Genomic DNA, 23,152 nt, shown 5'->3' on the forward strand with positions numbered 1-23,152 from the left:
TATATATATATGTGTGTGTGTGTGTGTGTGTGTGTGTATGAAATATATAATAATCATGTGATCCAGAATTTCTACTCCTGGGTATATACCCAAATTAATTGAAAATAGGGTCTAAAAACAATATTTGTACACTCATGTTCACAGCAGCATTATTCACAACAGCTAAAACACAGAGGCGACACAAGTGTTTCTCAATGAATAAACAGATAAGCAGAATGTTTCACATACATATTATTCACCTTAAAAAAAGGAAATTATGGTACAGGCTACATGAATAAACTTTGAGGATATTATGCTAAATTAAGTAAGCCAGTCAAAAAACCAAATATTTATCATTTCACTTATATGAGATACCTAGAGTAGTCAAAATCATAGATACGGAAAGTATAATGGTAACCGCCAAGGGCTGGGGAGAGGGGGAAATTGGGATTTATTGTTTAGTAAGTATAGAGTTTCAGTTTTGCTCTAATAGATGAAAAGAGCTCTGGAGACTCACGGTGTCATGGTTGCACAATAATATGAAGGTACTTAGTGAAATTTAACCATATATTTTAAAATGACTAAGATGGTAAAAACTATATGCTATGTATTTTATTTGCTACAATTAAAAAAAAGCCATACCAAGAAATTTAAAAATATATCCTGGGAAGTGGTCAGTTGTTTCAGGGAAGGAGAGGGATATGATCAAATTTTGTAAATATAGTCAGATATTTATAGGTATATAATAATTTTATTCAGGAAATAGAAATCATCTCATACCAGTAAAACCTCATCAGACAAATTATACAACCTCTAACTAAACAATGTTTGTATTCAATGAGACTATTCAAATAACATTTTGACAAGATAAATGTATGAACTTTTAACAGATGTTCTAAAACTGTGGTATTACACTGCAGCAATATCAATTGCTTTGGATGCCTATTTATCTTTGGATCTTCATAGAACATAGCTGAGTGTCAAATATATTTTATTTAAAAATTAAGGAAGCATGCATGATTGACACAGTGACTGAAATTAACGGCAAAGAAAAACGAGACAATACAATTTCTTTAAGCAAGTTCATCAATTCTGACTTGTGATACTTAAGAATCTACCTTTTCCTTTCATAGGGGAATAATCCTTTATGATTTTTACAACAAATGCCACTTACCCATTCTTTGCTTGAAAGGTGGGGAGTTCTGTAGAGAAAAGGGGCTGGAAAGTCAGTTGGAAAATATCAGGGCTATGTCAGTCAGAAAATTGTCAGCTAGTTGCAGGTTAAAAAAGATTTGCTAAAAGTAGTAGTGTTTTCACTGGTTCAAGTCTGTCAGAAGGCTGGATTCTCTAGCGCCTCACACCAGTAACTTCAAAACTAACTCACTCCAGATGTCCCTAAGATCATCTAATCAGACATCAAAAGCTGTATGGTGACAAGCTCACATGCTGCTTACGAGGATGCTGTAAGTTTCCACAAGCGTGAAACACACACAGTAGCTACTTTTAAAGTGTGATTCATCTAAATCAGAACTCTGTTTTAAACTACAGAGCTATTAGGAAAGGGGCCACCCTCCTGAGAAAGAGAAAACTTTTAAATGTCTGTATAGTGTCATTTGACGCATAGATTTTGAAAGAAAGAAAATGAAACCTGGTCTTCAGAAGAGTTTAGGTTGTGAGGGGAAAAAAAAAAATCTCCCATCAGAAGAGATTTCTAAGAATTGCACCATGCTCAGGGAAAAAAAAAAAAAAATCCTTCCTTCCTTTTAATACTGATTGTCTTGTTACTTCTCGAGGTGAACATTCATTAACCCTTTTCTTTCTTGCCATTAATCTTCAGTAAATGTCCAAAACATGGAAGGAACATACAGCAGATCAGAACTTACAAGAGACACAGTCCATACCCTTGAGCTTTCACTTTAAAGTAATATGATCTACTTGTACTTTAGTCTCCAGATTGAAGCAGTATTCTCCCCCAAAGAATTTAATATGCATATGTAGATGTATGTATGTTTTTATGCTGCTGCCTTTGTGTGTGTACTTAGCTTTAAATATATATATATATATATTTCTAGATATTATTACCTTGAGAAATAAAAATAAAGCTTGGTGTTTTACAAAGAAATATAGCCTCATTCTATGAGCACTTATGGATATTGAGACATGAAAAGGAAATTTAAAGATGAATTCACACCCATCAAGGTAATAATTTATATCTGGAACTGTGCAGATGCTAGTTTGGATGTCTGCGTCCTTAACAGTAGTTCATATAGGATTCTTATTATTATTTCCTTTCAATTATACAAAATTTCTGTGGAAGTCATCCATGATTTAAATAATTTTCTCAGGATCAGAGAGTTATTGATGCAGTCAGGGCACACAATCTTGACCTTTGGAATAAAGCTACCTTAAACATCGTCTTTACTAAATTTCAAACACGGTCATGCTGTTCACACGAGATGTTGATGAGATTTTTGCTATGAAACACCTTATAAATGTTCTCATGCTTCTGAACTAATTCATATATCAAGATTGTGGTTTTTATTTTCTTCCAAATCACTTGAAATTAGAACTTCTTGAAGATGCAATATGTTAACAATTTAGAAGCAAACTTTTTTAAACGTGATGGGTATAAGAGCGCTATCTTGTCCAGACATTTCTGGTCTATTCAAGGATTTTGTAAGCTCTTTGAACAATTATTAGAAAATTAAAAAGCTATAACTACAAAGATTATTAACTTTCTAATTATAGAGCTCATAGTTTTATTGACAAAAAGGTAGAACTCAGATAAGTAACTCCATTGATTGCATACTAAATTATTTCCTTTGTTCACATTTCATAGACACTAACAAAATCAGGCTTTATAAATGTTCACCTCTAGAATTATCAAGGTTCGTTCTTTCCTTTAAATTCTATTCTTTCTCAGAATCAATTTCTCTGATGGAGTCATTGCTAGAATGGTAGGAAGATAAATTGGATCTCACTTGAAATTGCTGACTTCAGCCACCCAACCACATTTTAAATTCCAAGAGGAGAACTTATGTTTAAACATCTCTCTCCCCTTGACAACACTGAAAAACATAGGTTAACACACTGTCCTAAAGCAGAAAATCCTAACCTAAACTGTTTAGAGAGCAAAACAGTATGCTATACAGGTAATTTCATAATTTTCACATTCTAATTCATTTATACATATGTGTGCGTATATACATACCTATGTATACACATACAAACACACAAATACAAACATCTTTACAAAATAGGTAAAAGCTGCTGAATGGAATTCATTTTGCCCTTCTTGGAAGTAAAAGTTTTAATCATCTTAATCATATTAATGTGTCAGGCACTGTGCCTGGGGGCTTTCATACAAAAATGAATACATCAGCTCATGCCTCTAAGGAGCCTCCTCTTGTAACAGACATGTAAACAAGTAGTTATATTTGAGTGACATAAGTACTAATATAGATAGTACTCGTGGTAATTCCCTTGAGAGGTCGAGCAGAGTATAGACCAAAGTCAAAGGACCCTGGTTCTATTGGTTAAAAATGTATGACTTAATGATTTGATACTTCCTGGCAGATTGCTAGGGTTAATGGCTTTAGCTCTAGTCTTCATAATGAGGTTGTAAGTTTCCTGAAACATCTATTTCTGCATTATTGACTACGCCAAAGCCTTCGACTGTGTGGATCACAATAAACTGTGGAAAATTCTGAAGGAGATAGGAATACCAGACCACCTGACCTGCCTCTTGAGAAACCTATATGCAGGTCAGGAAGCAACAGTTAGAACTGGACATGGAACAACAGACTGGATCCAAATAGGAAAAGGAGTATGTCAAGGCTGTATATTGTCAGCCTGCTTATTTAACTTCTATGCAGAGTACATCATGAGAAACGCTGGGCTGGAAGAAGCACAGGCTGGAATCAAAATTGCCGGGAGAAATATCAATAACCTCAGATATGCAGATGACACCACCCTTATGGCAGAAAGTGAAGAGGAACTAAAAAGCCTCTCGATGAAAGTGAAAGAGGAGAGTGAAAAAGTTGGCTTAAAGCTTAACTTTCAGAAAACTAAGATCATGGCATCTGATCCCATCACCTCATGGGAAATAGATGGGGAGACAGTGGAAACAGTGTCAGACTTTATTTTTTGGGGCTCCAAAATCACTGCAGATGGTAACTGCATCCATGAAATTAAAAGACACTTGCTCCTTGGAAGGAAAGTTATGACCAACCTAGATAGCATATTAAAAAGCAGAGACATTACTTTGCCAACAAAGGTCTGTCTGGTCAAGGCTATGGTTTTTCCAGTGATCATGTATGGATGTGAGAGTTGTACTGTGAAGAAAGCTGAGCACCAAAAAATTGATGCTTTTGAACTGTGGTGTTGGAAAAGACTCTTGAGAGTCCCTTGGACTGTAAGGAGATACAACCAGTCCATCCTGAAGGAGATAAGTCCTGGGTGTTCATTGAAAGGACTGATGCTGAAGCTGAAACTCCAATACTTTGGCCACCTCATGCGAAGAGTTGACTTGTTGGAAAAGACCCTGATGCTGGGAAGGATTGGGGGCAGGAGGAGAAGGGGACGACAGAGGATGAGATTGCTGGATGGCATCACCGACTTGATGGGCATGAGTTTGAGTAAACTCCGGGAGTTTGTGATGGACAGGGAGGCCCGGCGTGCTGCGATTCATGGGGTCACAGAGTCGGACATGACTGAGCGACTGAGCTGAACTGAAGTTTCCTGAGGACAGGGACCATGCCTTATGCTTTCTGGATGACATATGGCAGAGGTCATGGACATCTAAGGGATTAATCAATTTATGCTGACATAAAAGCAAACCCATTCAATTTTCATTATGTGCAGATCAAGTTAAACAGCAAGAGATGGCATGTCATGGTTACCTCTTTAATTTCTGAGACTGAAGTCTGAATAGGAATACTTCTTTTAGATTTTCTGGACCAGTTCTGGATTAGACCCAAAAAGGATGATGGGGGAGCACCTCCTAAACGGGGGACACAATCCCCAGAATCCTTCATTAGTCATGGCATAGACATTCATGCAGCCTAAATCTGTTTTATCTACTCCTGCAAGGTTTGATGAAAAACTCTTTTGCAGAATAAATTGGGCTTCTAGATTTCCCCCACCTGAACTCGAGTCTTACAAACATAACTGTTTCAGAAACTAAGCTGCCTAAACTTGCCAAACTAAGTAAACATTTGGCCCCATGAAATATTGGATGGCAGCTTTATCTCTTAAAAACAAAGCCATATGAAAACCCGCGTTGAAATGTGTCTCCAAGCTCTGGTCTTATCATCACACAGCGTGAACAGCTGGAGTTACAAACACCAGGACTGTTATTAAATCACTGTGTCAGGAGAGGAAAAAAAAAGAAAACCTTTTGTAGGCTTCAGTATCTCTAAATAATATGATTATATATTACACGCTATTTCTCCCTCCCTTTCGCTCTTCAGTATCCATCTCTCCTCCTTGGAAGACAATGGCTAGAGTTTTCTAATTTACATCAGCATCTACAATAATTATTTTGTTCCCTTGTTTCTATGGTTACTTCATTACATATCTAATGGACAGAAAAATATGACTTGGACATTCAGAATTTTTGTTGTTTCTCTGTTGGGTGTCGACAATCAGCCACCCACAACCAAAAGTCCCCTGACATGTCAGTGACAATTTGATGATTTTAATCCTAAAAGCTAAGCTGTTGAACTTTTTCTGTAATATTTTATTAATTCCTTTCATGGATTTGAAAATGTTTAATCTAAGAGCAACATCTGCTATAATAACTTCAATGTATGTGACATTCAAGGGAAAATTTTCTAACTAACATATATATATATATATATGCATACGCATATATGTATATATATATATATGCAACACACAAAAGACAGTGCTTCTACCCACCGGAAACATTTTCTCTCACTGGAAGCTACCTGTCATTATCTTTGCCGATGAAATACCAAAACCTCTGAAGAACTGATATTATATTTTTCCTTCTCAATCCTATTGAGAAAGCAGGACCACTGGAAACACTTCTCTTCAGGGTGTCTTCCCAAAGGAATTGGCTCCCCTTGCCCTCAAACTTACTGTTACTATGAATTGTGTTGCTACTGACTTAGGAGTTATTTTTGATCTCTCAAAGAGGCAATTCAAAAACTCTCATTTATCTGTACATCTTGGATTTATATATTAGTATATTATGTGCTTGAGAGGAAAGGTAATAATATGATGAAATTACCTCAAAATGTGTATTAACACATTTTCGACTCTTTGTGACCCCATGGACTGTAGCCCACAAGGTTACATGGACAAGCTCTGTCCATGGGGATTCTGCAGACAAGAATACCAGAGTGGGTTGCCATGCCCACCTCCAGGGAATCTTCCCAACCCAGGGATCTAACCCAGGTCTCCCGCATTGCAGGTGGATTCCTTCCCGACTGAGCCATGAAGGAAGCGCAACAATATGATGAAATAACCTTATGTTCTCCTCTAGGAGTTTTCTAGTTTCTGGTTTATTTAATACACATATAGAGGACAGCAGCAATTTCCACTTTACTTCTTTATCTTTCATCATACTCTGAGAATTAGTGGCTTCCCCACATTATTTCATCCTAAACCTCAAAACAAGGAGTTCTTGGTCTTTTGTATTCCTTGTAACATCTGATAAGGGTGATAAAGAACCTTCAGGACACACATGCGCTGCTGCTGCTGCTAAGTCGCTTCAGTCGTGTCCAACTCTGTGCAACCACGTAGACGGCAGCCCATGAGGCTCCCCCGTCCCTGGGATTCTCCAGGCAAGAACATTGGAGTGGGTTGCCATTTCCTTCTCCAATGCATGAAAGTGAAAAGCGAGGGTGAAGTAGTCGCTCATTCGTGTCTGACTCTTAGTGACCCCATGGACTGCAGCCCACCAGGCTCCTCCGTCCATGGGATTTTCCAGGCAAGAGTACTGGAGTGGGGTGCCATTGCCTTCTCCACAGGACACACATACACACAAACACGTGCACGCACAGACGCACACACACACTATGCCATGCGTAAAACTTGACGGACTTAACAGACCCTCTGTAACCCATCCATGGACTTCCAATTTAACAACTTCAAAGACGACCATGCTATTTTTTGGAAATAAAATGCATATATTTTAGATATAGCCTAAAAAACAGACCAGTATTTTCTTAATTTATTTTGGTGAATCAAGACAAGTAATAGTTTTAGAACAAACAAAGAGAACAAGCACAGCATTATAGTTTTCAGGAATCCACTTTTTAATTTACTCACCCTGCAGGATCATTTTGCCCTAGGGTTAAACGTGAAACCATAAACAGTCATTAAAACACAAAACAACCATGGTAGTTAACCGGATATTAAGGGGAAAAAAAATCACATCTGTTTTAGAGTTCTCTTCCATCCACAAATTCAGGAACATCAATTTCAAGAACCTGGCTTTATGGCATGCCCTTAAGCCAAGAACACCAGGTTACAATCAAGGCAAGGAAGGTTACAGGTCCATAAGGAGGTTCTTACTACACTATCTTGCCCCCAGGATTCTCTTTCTTTGATTCACAAGCAGTCAGTCGAATTGAATTTTCTATTCCTTGAAAGATAAATAGTCATATAATATATGCACATTAATAATCATGCTATTCTGACTAACTGGATAGGTTTATGAAAAGAGGAAGGACGGAAACAAATTTATCTGGTGGTACTCTTAGAGACAAATACTGAGGTTTAGTGGCTTTGTAATATTCACAGAATTAGAAATTTGCTGAAGATCTGATTTTTCTACTTTAAATCCTTTTTAAAAACTTCAACTTGTTTGAGGCTGTACATCTTAAATAACCAATCTGTAATAATTTCACCAGCCAGAAAACAAGTGTGACTTTTCCAGCATTTCAAAAAACATATCTCTGGACATCAAAGAAAAATCTCCCTTCTAGAGCAAGTCTAATGAAGTACAACTAAAAATAACAATCATCAACTGTGGTTTTAGAGGCAATATTTCAACATAATCAGATGTGTCAAATATTCATTCTTACAGCTTCTTATGCTGTGGGTTTTAAGTAAGTCTCATTTCTTGGGAATGATTGAATATAACCCACTTGGGGCTCTGCCATCTGTGAATTACTTACATATGAACACTCTGTTTAAGAGTGGGAATTTTGTTGTAGTTGCTTTTCTTCTTGGATATTGAAATGAAATGCAATAGAATGGAGCTTTTTAAGCAATTATTTTTCATATCAGTGGCTACATGGGTACATTATCACATGCTCCCATTTTCATCATCCCTTATCAAACCACAGGAATCAACTATACTGCAGCTGAAGTGGTAGAGGAAGCATGGATAGAATTAGAGTCTGAGAGATGGTGGATCTATAGTCTCCAATTCTGCACCGCCTGGGCTCAGGCCCGAGACACACAGAGCCCGCTGGGCAGTGTGCTCCCAGGTAGGAGTTGTGGTTGTTACGTTCCCATGGTTTCCCTGGAAGGCTGCTCCTCTGATCACTGAGCAAACACTACAAGTGACTACAGGGCTATGTGTAGGGTGCCACATAATTTATCATCCATACATGGACACCTCTGAGAGTTAGCAGGGACACGATTAATAAATATGCCACATGAACTCAGACTGCCCCAGGCAAACCTAATCATACTGTTACCCCAGAGATGATGTGCAACTCAAAGAACTTTCTCTCAAGGGTCTCAAACCATTTCATTAGTGCTATATGCAATTTTACTTAGGTCTGAGCTGCTCTGTCCAACAGGAATACAATGTGAACCACAGACGTAATTTTTAATTTTTTAGTAGCTGTGTTTTTTTTCAAAGTACAAAGAAACAGGTGAAAACAGTTTATACTTTATTCAACTGAATTTACCAAACCTAGTATCATTTTGATGTGGAGTCAATAAAAATTAATAAGGTTTTTCATATTACTTTTTTCATATTTCAATCTTTGACATCCAGTGGGTATGTCACACTTGAAATGCATTTCTAGTGCTCAATATCCACATGTGGCCAGTGGTTATGACACTGGACAAGCAGGTCTAACTAGCACATGAGTTAGGATGTACAGAGATAAAGGGGGGTAGCTGTTACGCACATGTGTGTGTGCACTTTCACACATACAAATGCATTTTCTTCTTTGGTAAAAATAAACACACCTAAATGTCCTCATTTAGACACCTAATGACTTTATTTTCTTGGGTTCCAAAATCACTGCTGATGGTGACTACAGCCTTGAAATTAAAAGACACTTGCTCCTTGGAAGAAATGCTATGACAAACCTAGACAGCATATTAAAAAGCAGAAACATTACTTTGCCGACAAAGGTCCGTCTAGTCAAGGCTATGGTTTTTCCAGTGGTCATGTATAGATGTGAGAGTTGGACCTAAAGAAAACTGAGCACTGAAGCACTGATACTTGTGAATTGTGGTGTTGAAGAAGACTCTTGAGAGTCCCTTGGACAGCAAGGAAATCAAACCAGTCAATTGTAAAGGAAATCAGTCCTGAATAGTCCTCTCCAAACACCCCAGCTTGGAACACAGCGGTATCATATTTTGTTAAGGATATAGAATGTAGCAGAAAGATAGTAGCCCTCACTTTGCCTAGGGAAAGCTTTATTGTTGTATTTTCAGTTGATCTCAACACAGAGCCTGAGTGATAGAAACATGGACCTAATATTGGTGGGGTTTCTGCATGTAAATCATGGTAACACAGATCACACTTCAGTTTGGGGGTATATTAACATCATAAAAATAAGCAGTAAATTATAGTTTTTCTCCTTTATGTAATTCTTCTCTCATTTTTATAGTTCTTCTCTTCCTCCAATCCAATATATTTAGGCTTAACGTGGGCTCAATCAGTGGGCATTAAACACACATACAAATGCCACACCACATACTGGTTCTGTTTATACTCATCATTAGAGCAGAACACATACACCTGATTTGTATTAAAATAATGTTCTATTAAATATGTTTCCTTATAAGGATGGAAAGTGAGAAAACATTACATCTAAAATATTTCCAGGACACTTCCAGGCTTACAAAAAGAAACAGGCAAAATATTGCTGTAAACCTATTTAATTACCCCATGAGTTAGTATGGTGACCCCTACTTCATACACATTATTGTTGTTTAGTTGCTAAGTCATGTCTGACTCTGCAACCCCATGAACACCAGGCTTCTCTGTCCAAGAGACTCCCCAGGCAAGAATATTGGAGTGGGTTGCCATTTTCTTCTCCAGGGGATCTTCCCAACCCAGGGATCAAACCCACATCTCCTGCATTGGCAGGTGGATTCTTTCCCATTGAGCCACCAGGGAAGCTGTCCTACACATTAACAGTTTCTTACTAAGAATATTTTATTTCACCCTGGGAGAATCCATTTAGTTCATTCAGCATCTCTACAAACCAAAAACATTGCCTTTTTTTCTGAAGGCATCATACACAGTGAGACTTAAAATGGAGAAGAGATTCACTTTCAGAAAACTTTTTAAATAGGGTGCCATTATTGAAGATCACTTATTGCAATGATACCAGCCATCATTGAAAACCTAACTCTTAGGCAATTTCAGAGAATGAACCACAATTAAAACTCTTCAAAGAAGATTGGGATTTAGCAGAAAAATCCCACAGTTTCATATGGAAAGAGGACATGGTCTCTTAGTAAGCTATTCTCCACTTCACTTCTCAGTTAGAAGTAAAGCAGTTGTAAGCTTTATTAGGTGTAAGCATTTTGGTATCTAATTTCACTTTGCCTTCATTTGAAATGTTGAGATGTAGAAACTAGGTTACTGGTACCACATGTCTATGATACCAGTATTGTGAAACCATTCACCATTATATGACTTCACACAGCATTGCATGAACATACCACAAACAGATAAACTATCTCTTGGAGCATCATGAAGCAAGAGGATGAGGGATCTAACTGTATAGTGTACTAGTTAACAGCACAGGTTCTGCAGCCAACCACCTGGGTTAAAGTCTTGACTTGGCCACTTACTAGCTGTGACCTTTGATAAATCATTAGACCTCCTTCTGCTTCAGTTACATCATCAGTAAAATGGAGACAAAAGCAAGTTGGTACTTTGAGGTGGAAGTGTAGATAACCATGTAAAGCCCTTTAAACGGTCCTAGGCACACAGTTGGTGCTCTATAAATAATAGCTCTCACTATAACTGATACTAGCAATAGCTCATATGAGTTATTATTAATCTTATAAGTAATATTACATACCCTATCAAAAGATCTCTAATCATCCACTTACTTAAGACTGTAATGTCCCAGTTAGTTTATGTGTAAGGTGCTTTGATCTTTTACTAGAAATGCAAACAACAGGATACCTACTGGAATCACAGGTTTCAGACTCTGACCACCGGGGAGTGAAGCGCTTGACTGGGCATCAGCGGGTGGGCTTGGCGCTGGGTCACTGCTTCTCCTCACCAGTAGTGGAGTGCCTAGAGGACAAAATAAGAGGTGAGAGGTCAAGAGACCCCTGGGGGCGGGGGGAGCAGAGAGTAGGGTACAATGCAATTTAATTTAAAAGGCTTATAACAGGCTTTAAGGTAAAAACATTCTATTCTAAGGATGCCTGTAAATTAATCCATTTAATGATCTTTTTGTCTTCTATTTCTAGGATGACACATGGAAACAAAATCTTTCAACTCTTAGCTTTCCCCACTCACATTTCAAAATAAGTTGTTGTACTCAACAGAAAACAGTTAGGCAGTGCGAAAGTAGACAATGTGCAATCGAAAACTGGTCTAGAAAATATATTTGAGTCTTAAAAAGAATGATTATCCAGCAGACAAGTGAAGAGTTTCACAGAGTCAGTGCAATTTGCTATTCAGGAGAGCTGGAAGTATAGTTATTACTGCCATTTGGTGCTTCCCAACTCTTCTGAATGATGATATATACTGAAATAAATTACTTGCTGGGATTATAGCATTAATGTCTATTTAAGTTCACAAAGAGATGGGCTTCATTCTCTTTCTTTTCTCCTAAAGTAGATAAAACTGATAAGGAAAATAAGTTAGCTCTTCTAAAAATATATCCTGATTTCTTTTAAATTTAATGAAAGCTTCCACTATTAAATATTTGAGTCAGTTATTAAATTCTGAAAACAAATCATACTATTAGAAAGTTCACATGAAATTCAACCTTAACAGAGTGAGTGGCCTAACTACTCTGCCTGCAATTAGGCTAAAAATAATTTGTTTCATACACAACTGACCACTATATAGGAAGCTCTCCAAAAATCTGTGACTTAAAAATTACTCTTATAAAAATTAACTTTATATTTGTGTGCCTCTAGGGAAAAAATAGTAGAAATGCAATTCTCTGTTTATCAATATTGTGAAAGTAATTCGAGCTATCACAGTTTAAAACAACATTTTTCATACCTCATTCTACATGGTACAGTTATAAAAAGTGAATCCATTTTGAAGTTATTTCCAAATCTGATTTTTCTATGTGCTATAACATCCTTATTCTGTGTACAAAACATAGAATTTCTAACACCTTTCACCCTTATTCAGTTAGAAGTTGCTTTTTTTTAAAAAAAAAAAAACTTATTTTACAATAAGAAATTAATGTGCTACTGAGGATGAAACACTATGCCAAAAGGTATAATAAAGTCCAAGTTCATGTTCCATTATTTATTTTTTATTAATAGGTACTTCACTACATTATTCTCTACCTCCACCTTAAACATTTTTTCAAGTATAGTTGATTTACAACGTTGTGTTAGTTTCAGGTGGATAGCAGAGTGATTCAGCATTTTTGCAGATTCTATTCCATTACAGATTATTGTAAATTAATGGGTATAATTCCCCGTTCTATGCAGTATATCCTTGTTGCTTACTTACTTAATACATAGTTCTGTGTAAATCAGTTAATCATGTGCCCCTGATTGGTGGCTCCCCTCTTCCCTTTCCCCTTTGGTAACTCTAAGGTTGCTTTCTGTGTCTGGGAGTCTCTCTCTGCTTTGCATGTACAATCAACTGCATAAAACGTTTCTTAAGCAAGTGACACACCAACAGTTCTATGGTTGGCAATTATTCTCTGAAACAAACAAACAAAAAAAGAAAACCACAAAAAAAACAAGAAAATAAAAGAGAAAAAGAGAAAGCACCATAAAATTTAGACAATAGAGTCCCAGCTTCACACCAGGATGTTTTCTCTCTGTCAGCTGATCTGAAGACTAAGCCTCTCGGGTTATGCCCCTGAATTACCATTAACGCCAAGTGAACAAGTTAGTCTAAATGTAATATCCTCAGAAGTAACCCATTATCTTTAAAATTAAGAAGAGAACGGGGCTAATTTCATGAAACTCTGGTTTGTTTCTAAGCATTTAACTCAAACGAGTACATCAATGATCTCAAATTGGAAAACAAACAAACAAAAATCAAAAAATGTGTCAAACTAGTGCATGACGGGTTTCCCAGGCGGCACTCTGGGTAAAGAATCCACCAACAGAGGAGATGTGAGTCTCGGGTTCGATCTCTAGATAGGGAAGATCCCCTGGAGGAGGGCATCGCAACCCATTCCAGTGTTCTTTCCTGCAGAATCCCATGGACAGAGGAGCCTGGCAGGGCTATAGTCCATGAGTTGCAAACAGTGGGACATGACTGAAGCAACTTAGCATGCATGCACGGTACGTGACGCCAAGGTCACAAAATAAGTTGATTTAGAGGCACAGAGATGAGTATTTCAGTGACTGACAATTTCACTTACACAGATTTTCAGCTAAGTCCTATACCTATGTGTGTGTGTGTATATATATATACACATATATATATACATATATATATACACACACATATGCATATACATATGTACCTATATATATACACAGAATGTGTATTTATGCTGGTGGAAGGAAGAGACTGAGAAGAAGGGCGAAAGAAAGACATTCTTCTTGGGTAATAAGTATATTTTCCTCCAGCTACACCATATAGTTTTCCTTCAACTTAAAAAACATGACTGATTCCTTTTGTTGTTGTTGTTTTAGTCTCACTGTCTTAATATCTGCTGTTTTAACAACAAAAAAATAAATTATTTAAAACATATTTTATAATAACATGTATTTGGATTTCTGTGATCAATCAATATGCCACGGTACTGTAGCATGGCTCGCAGAAAATGACAGTTCAGTTCTGTGCCTGTGGACCAACTATTTGGAAAGTTAACAAACAAACTTTAAAACAACTAGGTCTTTCTTAAATCTACTGTCAACTCTTCAGGAGTAAGTTTTGTTCTCCACTTTTCAGAATTCCACAACTAAACGCCTCCTGTTAAGTCACCTAATTTTTTCTTTGCTGTCTCCAATGAATATTTTTAAATAGGAAAGTGACAGAGTTTTAAACAATCTTTCACTTGGCAATTTAAAATTTAATTTTTTAAATTCTCAACCCCATTCAAAGGTGACTGGAAGACAGAGTTACAGTTTAAAAACAAGGGAAGACACATTCCAGGGTATAAGAGTAAGCAAGTAATCAGAAGCATGAAGATGATTTGAGCAAATCCATGGATGCAATATGGAGCTTTGCTGGTGGCTCAGCTGGTAAAGAATCTGCCTGCAATGCAGGAGACCTGGGTTCAATCCCTGGGTTGGGAAGATCCCCTGAAAAAAGGGAATGGCTACCCACTCCAGTATTCTTGCCTGGAGAATTCCATGGATAGAGGCGACTGGCAGGCTACATACAGTCCATGGGGTCGCAAAGAGTCAGGCATGACTAAGCAACTAACACACTTTTTGAATGTATATAGTAGGGTAGAAGGCAGACCTTTGTAAGCCAAGTTGAAATGAGAGAGAGTCAACTATATTCAGTGTTATGTAAACTCCTGTGGGTGGGTGGGGGGAGGCATTTAAAATATAACATCTGCTTGAAGGAGTTTAGTAAAGATTAGACTCTTAAAAACTACAGTGTGAGGACAGTGGAGAGGACCTGGACTTTGGACTTTGGAATCAAACAGACTGAACTTCACCTCTCCTGGCTCTGTGACAATGGACTGCTCTGTGACACAAGTTCATCATTTAACACCTGGTGATACCATTGCATCACAGAGCTGATGGAAAGCTGAAGTAAAGTAAGGCATGTATGAGACACACCACTGTCTGACAAATAATTTTTATACAGGAATCAACCTCCTCCTCACATATCCACACATGAGAAAAAGGAGGGTACAGCACTTGCTCTTGTGAGAAATGTTACCTTATCTGCTTGAAAAGCTCAACTCCCAGGAGTCAAGTGAACTTTCTTGGAATACTACGCAAATGAAAATAGTAAAACACAATTCTGTGCAAAAACAGGTATAGCCTTATGAAAGAAATTTAAGCTTTTAAGAAGAAAAAAAGTTGAAGTGGAAAGGAATTTCAAAAGTGGAAAAGAAGTACCCCTCATTGGTGATTTTCAACCAATCGAGATAAGACTCATTAAATTTTAGATGCAAAAGCCCTCAGTTCAGCTCAAGGAACAACATCATGCCTTGATATCATAGTTTAAAATCCACTGGATGAAGAGTCAAATAAAATAAGAAATACTAAGTGCTTTAAAGCATAAAGTGCTTGTACAACTGCTTTGTTTCTTTATTCAGTTAAATACTGGAGGACCCACTATGCATCAATCTTTAAAAGAGGTGGGTAATCATTAAGATGAATAATCATGGTGCTCACTCTAAGCATATCTTTTAAAGATGGGGATGTGTGGACAAAAAAACACTTCCGTACACAGAAAGGTGGTTCTCAGTGAAGTGCTATGTATGCCTTATTGGAGAAACAATGAACACAGTGTAGACTGGGTCAAGTTCCACGCTAACTGGCCAGGTGCACAGAAGCTTAATGGAAGCCAAAGAGACAGCCACAGAGAAGTGGCATCCCTCAGAAGAGTAGAATTCCTGATCAGGTGTGTAGCTTCTGGTAACTCTGTCCTTACAGGACAGAATATTGCCACACCAGGGAAGCTCAATACTTTTTGGATCACTGTCCTTCTGTATTCAGGGCTTATGTGACACTCAGGAAAAAATTTACACACTCATTCACTGTTCTTCCCCTTAAGAAGATGGCTAGATTCATCAGGTTCTCCCAGGTTTAGAGTGAACTAGCACTGGAGTCGGTTCCTAGGTGTATATGAAGAGAGTGCATCTTCCAGTTTTTTTTTTTTTCTTTTCATCTTCCAGTTCTTAAGCAATCACCACTTTGAAGATGATAAATGCAAAATTCAAAGAATTAGAGGTGATTGTCTAATGCCCCCTATAAATACAATAATCCCTTTGAACTATGGTGCTGGAGAAGACTCTTTAGAGTCCCCTGGATAGCAAGGAGATCAAACCAATTAATCCTAAAGGAAATCAACCCTGAATATTCATTGGAAGGACTGATGCAGAAGGTGAAGCTCTAATACTTTGGCCACCTGATGGGAAGAGTCAACTCATTGGAAAAGATCCTGATGCTGAGAAAGACTGAAGACAGGAGGAGAAGGGGAGGACAGAGGATGAGATGGTTGGATGGCATCACTGACTCAACAGACAAGAGTTTGAGCAAACTCAGGGAGATGGTAAAGGACAGCAGAACCTGGTGTGCTGCAGACCATGGGGTCCCAAGAAGTCAAACATGACTGAGCGACTGAACAACAACCCTTATAAATATAATTATAGGAAGCCAGAGGAGGGTCATCTAATCTTGTTTGGGAAAAGGAATTTTGAAAGAGGCAGCAGCTAGTGAAAAGGCTCAGCTTGGTACATCAGTGAATCATACAAGATACAAAGGCCAACCCAAACTGAAGGTGTTATCTATATAAACACAAGTTGCTGTCTCCTCAGTATAAATGATATGCACACACACTCCTGGGGGGATATTTTTCCCCCTGTTTAGATGATTTGCTTGGAAAGAAATCAGCTTAAATGCCAGATGATGTGTTATATATGACATTCTGCTTAGAGAGTTTTGAAAGATGTCTCAGAAGGATAGGCAGTTACAGAGACTGAAACCAAGATCCAGGAGAATCGTCTGTATGATGATGCAGTGGGCAGAGAAAACAAACAATGGTTTTAAATGTGATCCCCATGTAAAATATCACAAAGGCACAAGTTCAAAATTGTATGGTGAGTAGGAGCCGGGATTTATTTAAGAATGGTTAATGATTCTCCTGAGCAAAATCAGAAGGACAGCTTGTCATCAATAGTGGTGTTACTTTATTCCAGGGCCACTGGCACCTGGAAAGCTCTGGGGGTCCCAGTTAAGGTGCCAAGAAGGCTTTCTGTGAGGGAGGCCCCAAGCATGGAGGCTGGGAGGGTAATGTGAAGAAGGTAAAGAGGGACTCAGTGGCCACAGGCAAAAATAGAGTGAGCAACTAGAAGACACAGGAGAACTTAGCAACGACTCCACATACAAAGCAAATGAGGAGTGTCCAAAAGAAACCGAAAACTATGCTTACGTTTCTTCCTTGAGGAAGGACAAGCAAAAGGGAACTTTTAGCAACTGCTGTGATTTGTTCCAGAAAAAAATTCACCACCAAGAATCTTGGCTTTAGCCCACCAAAGGTTTGAATGATCTACTTTTGATTTAAGATGTCTTGACATGCATGAGAAATGAAAGATGAGATTTTTCAGTTGGGCATTTATAAAGGTGCGTATGAAGTTCATACTGGAAATCGTACTGGCTTCCAGAATGACTGACAGAGACAAACACGAGGTAAAGTGAGGAAAAGAGGAAGGTAAGCACATGCCAACCAACAGCACTGCAGGCAAACCAGTGAGAAAACCAGGGTGTTATGCTCACAGAATCTTCGGAGTATCGTCACACTGTGTCTAGAAAAACGTGTGGTTAACAAAGCCACAGAGGTGAGCATAGAGGAAAGGTGTGGTGGTAGGAAGGAGAAAGGAACTGAAATTAACGTGGTAAACTGGTTCTGTAGAAATAGGGGTAAAGGCTGCTTTTGCAGAGGTTCAGTTCCCCTTTGCTTTAAGGTATTACTTCTGTGCTACTGAATTATCAGGTCACAGAAACACCTCACTTGACGAAAGAGAACACATTCTCTTTCCAATGCTACTGACACTTAGGATGACAAGATAAATATAAACAGGGAAAATGTTATTCAAATACACCTAAATTTGTGTGTGCGTTAGTTGCTTGGTCATGTCTGACTGTTTGGGATCCATGGACTGTAGCCCACCAGGCTCCTCTGTCCATGGAATTTTCCAGGCAAGAATGCTGCAGTGGGTAGCAGTTCCCTTCTCCAGGGGATCTTCCTGACAAAGGGATCTAACCCAGGTCTCCTGCATTGCAGGCAGATTATTTACCATCTGACTACCAGGAAGCTCTAAATTGGTAAATAGTAATATCTCACTTTAATGATGAAAATGCACTGCAAATGGTTAACATTCTTAAGGGCTTAAAAGAGATAAATAGGAAAAAAAAGGTTCTGCCAGGTAAGCAATATTAATAGTATGTTAATAATATTAACAGGATGCATAAACTGCATCATGGTTGCCTAGATGTTAATTATCTTGTACTATGACACTTGTTGAATGCATTTGACATTACAATATAGAAATGTCCTTCAAACATACAGTGACAAGAGAGCAGGTGTGAAGAAATCAGTGCTTCAGGTGGCCCTGGCACTGTGAGCCCTCCAGGAGGGTTGCATCTCAGAGTCCAAGTTTTCCTGGTTAACTCAGGAAGTATGTTGGATAAGTTATACCCAAGGCCCATTCCAGATCTGAAAAGAGAAAGTTCTGTGATTTATATAGCCAATAAGGAAATTGAAGTCCAGAGAAATTAAGTTCCTAAGTCTTTTGGACTTGATTTCTGCTCCAGTTTTATTCACTTGACACTTTTCCATTGCAGGCTCACACCTCCACATGGGTGAGTGCATGGAAGTAAGAAGAGCAGTGTCTCTTTAGTGCAGTAGCAATTCTTTTCATCAAAAAAGGTCAGCAGATAGGAACATGTGGTTAGGAAAATACAGAAAAAAGGAAAGGATGCTGGGAACTGAGTGACTAAAAGGCAAATAGCAGCCCATATCACACAGCAAGATGCTGACACCATGAGTCAAGGCCCACCAGCACATGTTACAGAGGGCATGGTCTCTCTATATGATTTAAACATTCTTTTCCTATTAACCATACAAATACCTCAAAAAAAAAAAAAAAAAGATTAGTGGGAAATCCTTGTTGGTTCAGTGGTTAGGACTTCATGCTTCGATGATAGAGGGCATGGGTTCAATCCTTGTTAAGGGAACTAAGAGCCCCACAAGCCATTTGGTACAAACAAAAAATAAAATTAGATTTAAAAAATAGTGAAAGTGGCACAGTATTTGTTTTGGGAGGCAACTAGATTGTGTATGTGTGTTTATGGGCATGAGATAGGGTTTTTCAACTGATGCCTAACAAACTCCCCTGAACTGAAACCTGGAGACCCATTAAAAAAAAAGGTACACACATTCATAACGCTATCAAACTGATCACATGGACCACAGCCTTGTCTAACTCAATGAAATTATGAGCCATGCTGTGTAGGGCAACCGAAGACGGATGGGTCATGGTGGAGAGTTCTGACAAAATGTGGTCCACTGGAGAAGGGAATGGCAAATCACTTCAGTATTCTTGCCTTGAGAACCTCATGAACAGTATGAAATGGCAAATAGACAGAACACTGAAAGATGAACTCCCCAGGCCAGTAAATGCCCAATATGCTACTGGAGAAGAGTGGACAAATACTCCAGAAAGAATGAAGAGACAGAGTCAAAGAAAAAATAATGCCCATTTGTTAACATGATTGGTAACAGGAGTAAATTCCAATGCTGAAACAAACAATATTGCATAGGAACCTGGAATGTTAGGCCTATGAATGAGGGAAACTGGAAGTGGTCAAACAGGAGTTGGCCAGAGTGAACATGGGCATTTGGGAATCAGTGAACTAAAATGGACTGGAATGGGCAAATTTAACTCAGATGACCATTATATCTACTACTGTGGGCAAGAATCCATTAGAAGAAACAGATTAGCCCTCATAGTCAACAAAAAGAGTCCAAAATGCAGTTCTTAGATGCAATCTCAAAAATGACAGAATGATCTCTGTTCATTTCCAAGGCAAACCAATCAATATCACAATAATCTAAGTCTATGCCCCAACCAGTAATGCTGAAGAAGCTGAAGTTGAGCAGTTCTATGAAAACCTACAAGACCCACTAGAACTGACATCCAAAAAACTGTCCTTTTCATTATAGGGGACTAGAATACAAAGGAGGAAGTCAAGAGATACCAGGAGTAACAGGCAAATTTGGCCTTGCAGTACAAAATGAAGCAGGGCAAAGGGTAACAGAATTTTGCCAAGAGAACTCACTGGTCATAGCAAACACCCTCTTCCAACAACACAAGAGAAGACTCTACACATGGACATCACCAGATGGGCAATACAAAAATCAGATTGATTATATTCTTAGCAGCCAAAGATGGAGAAGCTGTATACAGTCAGCAAAAGCAAGACCAGGAGCTGACTGTGGCTCAGATCTTGAACTCCTTATTGCATAATTCATACTTAAATTGAAGAAAGTAGGGAAAACCACTAGACCATTCAGGTATGACCTAAATCAAACCCATTACAACTGTACAGTAGAAGTGACAAATAAATTTAAGGCATTAGAATCTGATAGAGTCCCTGAAGAACTATGGAAGAAGGTTTGTGACATTGTACAGGAGGCAGAGATCAAGACCATCCCCAAGAAAAAGAAATGCAAGAAGGCAAAATGGTTTTCTGAGGAGGCCTTACAAATAGCTGAGAAAAGAAGAGAAGGTAAAGGCAAAGGAGAACAGGAAAGATACACCCATCTGAATGCAGAGTTCCAAAGAATAGCAAGGAGAGATAAGAAACCCTTCCTCAGGGATCAATGCAAAGAAATAGCAGAAAACAATAGAATGGGAAAGACTAGAGATCTCTTCAAGAAAATTAGAGATACCAAGGGAACATTTCATGCAAAGATGGGCACAGTAAAGGACAGAAATGGTATGGACCTAACAGAAGCAGAAGATATTAAGAAGAGGTGGCAAGAATACACAGAAGAACTGTACAAAAAAGATCTTCATGACCCAGATAATCATGATGGTGTGATCACTCACCTAGAGCCAGACATCCTGGAATGTGAAGTCAAGTGGGCCTTAGGAAGCATCACTACAAACAAAGCTAGTGGAGGTGATGGAATTCCAGTTGAGCTGTTTCAAATCCTAAAAGATGATGCTGTGAAAGTGCTGCACTCAATATGCCAGCAAATTTATAAAACTCAGCAGTGGCCACAGGACTGGAAATGTCGGTTTTCATTCCAATCCCAAATAAAGGCAACGTCAAAGAATGTTCAAGCTATTGCACAACTGCACTCATCTCACATGCTAGCAAAGTAATGCTCAAAATTCTCCAAGCCAGACTTCAACAATACGTGAACCGTGAACTTCCAGATGTTCAAACTGGATTTAGAAAAGGGAGAGGATCCAGAGATCAAATTGCCAACATCTGCTGGATCACAGAAAAAGCAAGAGAGTTTCAGAAAAACACCTATTTCTGCTTTATTGACTACGCCAAAGCCTTTGACTATGTGGATCACAACAAACTGTGGAAAATTCTTGAGGAAATGGAAGTACCAGACCCCCTTACCTGCCTCCTGAGAAATCTGTATGCAGGTCAAGAAGCAACAGTAAGAACTGGATATGAAACAACAGACTGGTTCTAAATTGGGAAAGGAATATGCCAAGAATGTATACTGTCACTTTGCTTATTTAACTTATATGCAGAGTACATCATGAGAAACGCTGGGCTGGATGAAGCACAAGATGGAATCAAGATTGCTGGGAGAAATATCAATAATCTCAGATATGCAGATGACACCACCCTTATGGCAGAAAGTGAAGAAGAACTAAAGAGCCTCTTGATTAAAGTGAAAGAGGAGAGTGAAAAAGCTGGCTTAAAACTCAGCATTCAGAAAACTAAGATCATGGCATCTGGACCCATCACTTCATGGCAAATAGATGGGGAAATGGAAATAGGGAGAGACTACTTTGGAAGGCTCCAAAATCACTGCAGATGGTGATTGCAGCCATGAAATTAGAAGATGCTTGCTCCTTGGAAGAAAAGCTATGACAAACCTAGACCGCATATTAAATGTAGAGACATTACTTTGCCATCAAAGGTCTGTCTAGTCAAAGCCATGGCTTTTCCTGTAGTCATGTATAGATCTGAGAGTTGGACTATAAAGAACGATGAGTGCCAAAGAATTGATGCTTTTGAACTGTGGTGTTGGAAAAGACTCTTGAGAGTCCCTTAGACTGCAAGGAGATCCAACCAATCAACCCTAAAGGAAATCAGTCCTGAATATTCATTGGAAGGACTATTGGAAGCTGAAACTCCAATACTTTAGCCACCTGATGTGAAGAACTGAGTCACTGAAAGAGACCTTGATGCTGGGAAAGATTGAAGGCGGGAGGAGAAGGGAACGACAGAGGATGAGATGACTGGATGGCATCACCGACTGGATGGACATAAGCTTGAGCAAACTCCAGGAGTTGGTGAAGAACAGGGAAGATTGGCATGCCACAGTCTATGGGGTTGCCAAGAGTTGGACACAACTGAGCAAGTGAATTGAACTGAATGTCTGTATAGCAGTGAAATTTATGGCAAAGCCCCGAAAAGAGATCACTTTCACTATAGCAGTGCCTGAGGAGGTCTTGTGCCCAGCCTGTGATGAATGCAGCAGCTGTGACATGCTTTCAGATATCGTGATGGAAAAACCACATGAGAGAAATCAAGTCACATTTTAGTAGAATTTCAGTTTTCCAAATACTTTAGTCTTAAATATCACTCCATTAACAAAGTGACTCCCAGTATTGCCATAAAAGAAAAAAGAAGGTCAAGTTGATGAACAGCACTATTTTTCTTTCCTTTTGGATTGCGAAACCTGAAGTCTGTTCAACACATGATGCGACAAATGCAAGCAATTCACAGAACTGTCTAGTGACACAATAGTTATGAATGAGCAGACACACGATTAGATATTTTTAGTATTTAGAAAGCTTAAATGAGAGTAACATTGCTATAAAAACAAGGGAAGGTTTTTGTAACTGACTTTTATTGGGAATTATACTTTTCTCTGAGGATGCTTATA

General features: G+C 38.5%; 1 protein-coding gene across 3 annotated transcripts in view; it reads right to left on the reverse strand.

The window, feature by feature from the left end:
- PARD3B (par-3 family cell polarity regulator beta) overlaps nucleotides 1–23,152 on the reverse strand; it is a 1,123,128-nt gene that overhangs the window by 563,423 nt on the left and 536,553 nt on the right. For 2 of the 3 annotated variants that reach the window (XM_043910301.1, XM_043910302.1), the window contains exon 4: nucleotides 11,349–11,458. In XM_043910301.1, coding sequence (XP_043766236.1) covers nucleotides 11,349–11,458 — 110 coding nt within the window. Of the gene's footprint in view, nucleotides 1–1,153; nucleotides 1,826–11,348; nucleotides 11,459–23,152 lie in introns of those variants that run through there. The other variant, XM_043910303.1, reaches the window with a different exon arrangement.

This window comes from Cervus elaphus, chromosome 8 (assembly GCF_910594005.1).
Source record: "Cervus elaphus chromosome 8, mCerEla1.1, whole genome shotgun sequence".
NCBI classification, from domain to species: domain Eukaryota; kingdom Metazoa; phylum Chordata; class Mammalia; order Artiodactyla; family Cervidae; genus Cervus; species Cervus elaphus.